This window comes from Bidens hawaiensis, unplaced genomic scaffold, assembly GCF_021521415.1.
Source record: "Bidens hawaiensis isolate Kalapana, Puna unplaced genomic scaffold, B.hawaiensis_p1.1 tig00012555_1, whole genome shotgun sequence".
Taxonomy (NCBI): Eukaryota; Viridiplantae; Streptophyta; class Magnoliopsida; order Asterales; family Asteraceae; genus Bidens; species Bidens hawaiensis.
The window spans coordinates 357,501-366,219 of record NW_027492028.1 but is presented as its reverse complement, the minus strand read 5'-3'; the positions used below and the strand labels follow the sequence as shown (position 1 = coordinate 366,219).

The window sequence follows — 8,719 nt, the reverse complement described above, 5'->3', positions numbered from 1 at the left end:
TTTGACTAATGCTAACGCTTATATTTATTTAAATATAAAAACTTGGCATTAAAAAAATTAGAAACCTAATAGTCCAATAATTCACTTGTAAATAGTGTATAATAAATATATAATGAGAGTTAAAAACAAAAGTAAGGTAGAGCGTGTATCATTTAAGACATAATAAACATGCACAAGTCTAGTGTGGTTATTACCGAGTAGAAAGCTAATCGAATAGTTTAATAGATACAAAGAGTCATTTAACACGCTGTTTTGGTCCACTAATCGTCGCTAATAACCCAACCATGGTTCCAACTAACCACAGTTAACTCTCCCTCCATTTTCCTTTTTAAGCACCTCTCTAGCCATCTCATTCAATAACAACCTATCATCATAACCTAGCTACTTTTTTTTAACAACATTTTTTTCCGAGTCTACCTGTGACAGAATTTCAAACGGTAACCATTCAGTTATGGTGCTTTACATGGACGAATCAGAAGTCTGGAAATGCCCCAAACATCCATCGAGGCGACGTCGCAACGGAATATGCCCTAAGTGCCTCCACGACCGTCTCGTCACACTTTGCCCTAACTGCGCCAACGCTCTACCGTGCGAGTGCTGTCCGCCTCCGATCGACTCTTCCACCACGTCATCCTCCTCCTTCTCTCTATTCTCCTTCTCCCGTGGCGGCAGCCGTCGCGCAGCCACCGTCGAATCAAATATCGATCCGGTTTTACGTAAATCGCGTTCCGTAGCGCCCGCGTTCCTACGATCGAGATCCAAACACGTAGAAAATAATAAAGCTTCGGTGCCGAAGGTTAGCCGGAGTAAAATTAACTTCTGGGCGGTGTTTACTATTAATAATAATAGTAAGAAGTGTGACGTGCATGTTGATAGTGGAATTGATGAAGAATCGAATAAAGGTGATGATATGACTGCTGTTGAAGATAATCCGGTGATGATGCGGTCAAGATCGGTGGCAGTTGGTGGCGGAAACCGTTTAGCTCCGGCGAGTTTGAAACACAAAGGATGGTATTTTCCGAGTCCAAGTAAAACGTTACGGCAGTCTAAGCCGCCTAGATCTGTTGCTGTTGCATAGGGGTTTAGTTTTTTTGATTGAAGAAATTGACAAATTAATAAAGTGTTACTTTTTTTTATATATATTTTGTTTTCATATATATTTTCTAAGGTTGTATTTATTATTTTTGGGTTTCTTATTCTAATTTAACATAAGTTTAGATATATGTTCAATATTAGTTGGCCGTTAAACAAATATATATGCTGTGTATAAAACTGTTTTTTGTCAAACTAAATTTTTATTTTGCTTTTGGTTCGATTAACGGAAACGAAATTGAATATTTTGTTTAGAAAAACAGAATAGCAAGTAACGGTTGATTAAACCCGTTATTTATGTTAGTTATTTTCTGAATAGCAAGCAACGTTTTTGGAACTAGACTAACTAATTAGACCGAAAAGTCGAAAACCTTTCACCCAACTAGTCTGATTGAAACGTTTTTGGACCATCTTGTTTAAGCTTGTTAAACTTGTTGACCTATTGAAGAGGATCTATAGTTCAACCAAAATTCAAAGTTTATACTTTTTTTTAAATCTCCTTTATTAATCTATGTAGTTATAATACATGTAATTTATTTATTAACCTGCATTTATCTTTTAATATAATATATATGTGTTTTGAAAGTTGAAACATAACTTCATTCGGTTTTTGAAATTGGTCTTAACTCTTTTAACAACCATAAATCTAATTATAAAACACTGGTATTGATAAAACTAATTTATTTTAGAGAACAACTTGAAATAAGATAAAGCCGATCAAATTGAAAGTAGAACGTACACGTAATCAAGTCTAATAAGGCAGCCAGCACACTAAACAAAGCCCTCGTTTTTTGAGCAACATATGGAAGTCGTTACATGTCAGATAGAATCCTTTGAACCAACTGGTTTCTATGTCTTTGAATTTAACTTATGTGTTATTTTATTCTACCTTGGAATATTTTTTTATTTTTATATTAACATGTGGTAAAAGATATATTTGTAACATGCTATCATCATTGAGTGTAATATATTCTATATTATTTTAATAGTATAGATTAGGTGGAGCATGTGAGCTAATACTTTCCTAACCACATAGTTTTATATGATTGTGATGGTATTCAAATAATCAACTATAGATATTTAATGTAATCTTGTGGCTTATTTGTTGTTGGATGCAATTTGCCACCGAACATAACTATATCGTAATCATATAGCGATAGTTTTGATTATTGATTCAAAATCGTTATTTTCATGTAACAAGGTCTGTCCTAAATAGGCTGTGGATATTGTAGATTCCTGGTTCGTAAGGAATATTCTGTATCTTAAATCGTAACATGTTTTAGGCTTAGTTGGTTGGGAGCATATGAAACTCCACGTACAATTAAGCATGCTCATATAGGTGTAGTATCATGGTTGGGTGACCTCCTGTCTCCTGTGAAGTTTTCATCGAGGCAACCAAAAACAAATTCTTGAGTTCCTGGATAGACTATTCATCGGGGGCAAAACAAACAATATTAGTTGTGCGAAAGGTCGGATGTCATATTTCGAAACCTTATATTACTTAAAAGTATCAATGTATCATTTAGCTTTTTCTACCTGTTATGTCTGATGTGAAAGAATAAATTACATGAATGGGCGAACTTGAGCGGAGAAAGTGAGAGAAGGGAAGTGAGTGTGCCTCATCATAAGTGATGATCTTATTTAATATGGTTTGATTGAAATCATTTTGATTTTTAAAATATCTCTAAACATTTACTTTACTATATTCAAGGGTGCATAATTCTATTTTGATTATGGAGGGTAACTTCTTTTGGCCACATGCCCAAGAAAATGTGTAAAGTTATGTGTTACATGCACCTGACCTGTTGAAGTTATCTCCTTTTTTTTGGCAAGTATTACAACATTAATTAATTGCCCTAAAACTTTAATAGTTGGTCCATCACTTCTGTCTACTTTATACATATGCAATTATTATGATATCCTAAAAAGTTTGATCGATTTATGAACTCGTATTTATAGTAACAAAATATTTAATATATTTGTTTAAGTTGGTAAGTAGGTAGCCTTTGGGTTTGGCTTTTTTAAATCTGTATTTAAAATAGTTTTGTAGGAGTGTGCACCTTTGAATATATTGTGGGGATTCGTTTAAGAATACGCTGCTGGAAATATAAATAAATATATACTTGTGTTTACAGCTGAAAAGAATATGGAGCATATAAAATAGTTGAGTATCCGATCATTGCTCTTTTTAAAAAAGAAAATATATTGATCACACCTAGACTATAGGGGTGTTTGGGTGAGTTTTTCAAACTTACTTATTTGCTTATTGTTGTGAAACTAGCCTAATAGCCTAACATGTGAGAAAGAGACGTAGGGAGAAATATGGAGATTTCATTAATCAATTGTAGAATACAATGAAATACAATAGAATATTATATAAGGATGGGAAAACTTGGAGAAGAAGCCAAATCTATTTTAGGTGTTGATAACCATAATAATTATTATTCATAACACTCCCCTTTGGTTACAACTTCATACGTTTCGGGATGTTGCCTCGTTAAAAACCTTGCTAGGAAAACTCAGTAGGACAAAACCATAGCTAAGGGAAAAAGAGTGCAGCGCATATTGTCTCCCCTGATTTATATATCCTTTAAAATGGCAAATATCGATCTTCTATGAAAACTTCAAAACTTTTGTACTCAATCATTTGTGTCTTCGTCCCTTGACATACGAATTGTTAAGTTGAACAATGTTGTATGATCTTCACATGAAAACTTCTATTGTGTCATCTTGTAACCATATACTATTGTATTAATACCCTGTTATGTTTCTCTGCATGACAAGACTAACAAAACTTGTTTTGATGGGTTAGTAAAATATAAACACATATCTTTCATACCTGAAATATATGTTTAAACACATTCCGGTGTCTCTTAGCTGGACACGTGCCGATAAATATAAATAAAGAAAATAATAATCATTTATAGCTAACAATACGATATAATGCACTTATGCATTTAATTGTGGTATTTCGTAACTAATAATAGTTCATATTCAGGTAGGAAATGATATTAGAGTGCATTGTTGGACATCCTTTAATGTACTCAAAGAATGAATCTTGTCTTTGGTAAAATGTCTCAACATCTTTAGATGTACTTTGGATTGATAAACATATAATTACACATATACTCGAACTGCAGGTCGAGTAATAATCACATCATGTCAAGGTATTTCAAAATTCTCCTTTTAAAAGTTATGCGGCTTCTCTCGATGATGTATACATCATCACTGTAAACTGTGATTATATAAACTTTTAAGAGTAAAATTTTGATAAAAGCATGACTTGTTATATCCAACTTATCTCCCTCTTTATCAAAATATCTCTTGATTTATACATACCATGCTGAATCCGACTATTAAGTCCATACGCAAATTTTTTAACCTTGTAGAACATTTATTGATGCTTTCATGCCGATGCTTAGGCGTTTCAATCCATCAAAAAAATTATTTCCATCTTAACCAATTATTGATGTGCATTCACTCATCATGAGTTTTGCTACATGAACTTGCTCATATGACACATCAATTTATATATCATTATCAAAACCCATATTGTACCATTCTTGTTTATTAAGATACGATAATCATCAGGTACAATTTCTTCTATGTATGCTTATTGGTACACAAGAATTACATCATTAAGATGTTTCAATTAACCTTTTAAGCATTCACGTGCTAGTAACTCTTTAGGAGTTCAAGCTATATTTAACATATAAAATAATCATAACGCATTCAAATATGAATCGGCATACTACATGAGTCATAGTGTTCTCGAGAACTTAATTTTCATTATTTGATAATTCAAATCCTTAATAGACTTTCATGTAAACTTTCAGTGTCAATTGTATCACAATATTTATTAGACGCGTATCAATTCTCTCTTCGTGTTACCAGACAATTTAGGTATCGGAAAGTCAATTATTCCACCATTGGAGAATGCGTCTCCTTATAATCAATCATGGGTATTTGCAAAATCCTTGTGCCACCAATTTTGCCTTTATATCACTTTATTGAATTTTCATAACTCACATAAAAGACCCGTTTGTATCTAACACATTTACAACTTCAGCTGTATGAACTGTTGGTCCAGAAAACTTTCCGTTATTTAGAGAATTCAACTCTGCCCTATTTGCGTCTTTCCAATTTGGTCAATCATTTTCATAGGCAGATCTTAAATCATGATCCTCATCATTTTCAAGCGCTATCTTATATACAAAATTATAATGACGTCGACTTTATTTCGATTCCATATATCTTGTAGACATGATAAAATACAATTTACTAAGAGCTCTTTGTTTTCAGGTACCTGAGGTTTTTTTTCAATAACCATCATGTCTAACATCTCTCAAGAGACCTTTTTACTATACCTCGACTTGACCATCTTTATTACTTGCTCCAATTTTCGAGGAATCATTATTCTTGGAATCGACTAGTCTACCACGCTTCAGGCATGCCTTAGACTCACTAGTCATTACCAATGTATGGTTGTCCTTCCAGGACGCTTATATATCGGAGCATAAGCAGTTGATTTATGTGACTTAGTCGCTCTACATAGGTCAGTGAATAAGTATGGTAATTGATTCACTAATTTTTCAATGAATTATCCTTTGAACTATTAGTTCACATCATTTGAGGATCAATAATACTTCATTATAGTTCATTTCTTTTTCCAACTGCTTTTTTTTTATCTCCCCCCAATGTTGGGAATGTTAATTCACTTATAGTGAAAACCAATGAGCCATAAATATATCTCTCATTAATAGCTCTGTTTTTAATAAAGGATTCATACCGAATTCCCAATCTCCTTTGAGGTCCCATCTTTGTGTGCGGTGGTGGATCAGTTTCATAACATATCGTACAACAAAAATCTCTGATGGGAAGTACATGGCTCTGACCAAAACTAACTTTAATGGGGAGTAAGTATTATAACTTATAACTTATTGGCTTGATGTGAATTAATGCTACTGTATGTAAAATACATGTACCCAAATGCAAACATGAATTATTGCTCTTATGATCACTTGCTCTGAAATCAGTTGCAGACATTCAATGACTGTCTCAACAAAATCAATTTATGTGTGAACATAATCTATATGAAGTTCAATAATTATAATAACTTGGGAATTGAATTCATTATTATAACCAAAAATAAATGTCAATATGGAAAATATGCTTGCTATCTTATTAGCCAGCCATAAATCACGTAAACTTGAAGTTGCGAACTTGATAGCCATTTAGACGATGCACCGATTTTAAAAGACTAAATGTTATCATGTTAGGATATGTGTATCCTTTTCTCAATTCCATGACATTTAGGGATTCACACCCTCCTTTAGTTGGCAAATAAATAATTTCTTTTGAGAGCAATATTGCATATATAATTATTAGGAAGAATCTTTTGGTTCTTCAATAAATTTCAAATCACTTACTCGGTGTGGTCTAACCAGTCATGCCATTAGATAATCATGATCCATAAAATTCATGTTTATAATCGTATATGTATTATGCTTCTTTAATACATGACTATATTTATGAGAGAACATTGTATCATCTTCTCAATTGATCATGTGATTTCACTTTTATATTGCCATAATTTGTTCTCATATATGATCAATATCTTTGCACTTCTAGTGGTCGATCTCATTGTTCACATTATCAATATCTTTGCCACTCATGGTGGTCGATCTAATTATTAGCATGAATATCATTAAAGTTCTTGTGGTCGATCTCGTTATTAACATGACCATCACTATAATTCTTATGGACAATCTCATTCTTAACATGATCATCATTAGAATTTTCTCAATTGTGTCCATGATAATAATGATCAACACATAGTCACATTCACATAAGTGGAATGATATAAAACCAAACCATTTTCATGGTTTCTTCGCAATTTTCTTGGACACAAATACAAAATCACTTCTAACCTCTCATTTGTATTAACGATATGCTGCTTCATGAGCATATTTGAGGTTTGACAAATGAAAATTTGTCTTATCCAAAATTTCCTCATAATTAATCTTCTCTTCATATATCAAGTATTGAGAAGCAATTACATGAATGGGTTATGTAAGTTTTATCATGCTAATATTTTGTAACCTTCAACCATTAGATTTAGGAAATATGACACTTCGGTTGCCATATATAAGCACATCTATCTCTTTCATTAGAGTGATAAAAAACCATAACTTTGGTTAGTTGTAAGCATACACAAAGTGAAATAATATAGTACCAGACATTATAACATTGCCAACATATAAAATACAAGTTATAATATAACACCATGAGAGAAACATTTTCATTACTTACAAGCAAATATATATGATTTATGTACATATTAACTATCAATCATTAGTAAATCTTATTCACAAATATTTATCAACTTTAGTTTGAAACAAAAATGAATATCTCTATCAACTAATTATTTCACTTAATAACACATGGTCATTTATGACTTGTAAAGTTTTCACATATTCGAATCTTATACAACTTATGAATTATTATTAAAGAAGTTAACATATAAAGATGCTTATGATATTTATTATCTACAACAATCGCCATCATCGTGGTGAATATAAAAATAAGACAAAACCTGTAAGACCCCGAACCCTAGGAATCCTACAGTTGGTAATCACATCCACAATTTCACAAAAATTTAAAACTAAGAAAAATTTCGTTTTATTTAAAACCGATTCAGAGTAAATAACAGCGGAAAAAGTTAAGTATTAAAAATCCCAAACTCGGGTACAAGTGCCCAAAATCAAATGTAAATAAAATATCTGTCTTATTTGAAATCCTCAACCAGAAATGCCTTCAACCGTCCAAGTAGTCTCCAGCACGTCCAAGCGACAACCTCCAATCCTTAACCTGAAAGTCAATCTAACATACACACAAAGTCAGCTAGAGCTGAGCGAGTTCAAGTTTTCATAAACAATAATCATAATTTATTTCAAAGTTATAGCTCTAAAATAGTAGAGAGAATAATAATAAAATAAATAACTATATTCCACCAAATAATACATTCATCGTCGAACACGCGTACACGGGCCTCTTTACCACGAGTCAAGACTCGAGTAGTATATTTGACCCGGACACGGTAAGACCTAAGCACGTGACACGAGCCTCTCCACCACGAGTCAAACCCGAGTAATATATTTGACTCAGTCACGGCTTACACATCCAAACACGTGATACGGGCCTCTTCACCACAAGTATAACCCGAGTAATATATTTGACCCTATCACGGTTTAACATACAACGGGCCTCTTCACCACGGGATTTTAAAACCCATTAATATATCTGACTCGGTCACGGCTTACACATCCAAACACGTGATACGGGCCTCTTCACCACGAGTATAACCCGAGTAATATATTTGACCCAATCACGGTTTAACATACAACGGGCCTCTTCACCACGGGATTTTAAAACCCGAGTAATATATTTGACCCGCCAAAATGATGATTACGCCACACGGGCCTCTTCACCACGAGATTTGAAAACCCGAGTAATATATTTGACCCGGCCGTAATCATCATGCTCACACACATCAATAAGCCTACTTACATCATTCTTAGCCACAAGGAACTAAATATTATCACACAACCGTAAGCTATAAGGTAGC

At 33.1% G+C, this 8,719-nt stretch overlaps 1 protein-coding gene across 1 annotated transcript; it reads left to right on the top strand.

Annotated features, from left to right (window-relative positions):
- The first annotated feature begins 357 nt into the window (after positions 1–357).
- On the top strand, positions 358–1,085 carry LOC143541358 (uncharacterized). Its single transcript, XM_077034197.1, has one exon. The coding sequence runs from the start codon at positions 452–454 to the stop codon at positions 1,076–1,078; it is 627 nt and encodes a 208-aa protein (XP_076890312.1). The 5' UTR covers positions 358–451; the 3' UTR covers positions 1,079–1,085.
- The last annotated feature ends 7,634 nt before the right edge of the window (positions 1,086–8,719 follow it).

What these genes read in the sequence shown, in the direction of transcription:
- LOC143541358 (XM_077034197.1), top strand. Translation starts at nt 452, where the DNA reads ATGGTGCTTTACATGGACGAATCAGAAGTCTGGAAATGCCCCAAACAT.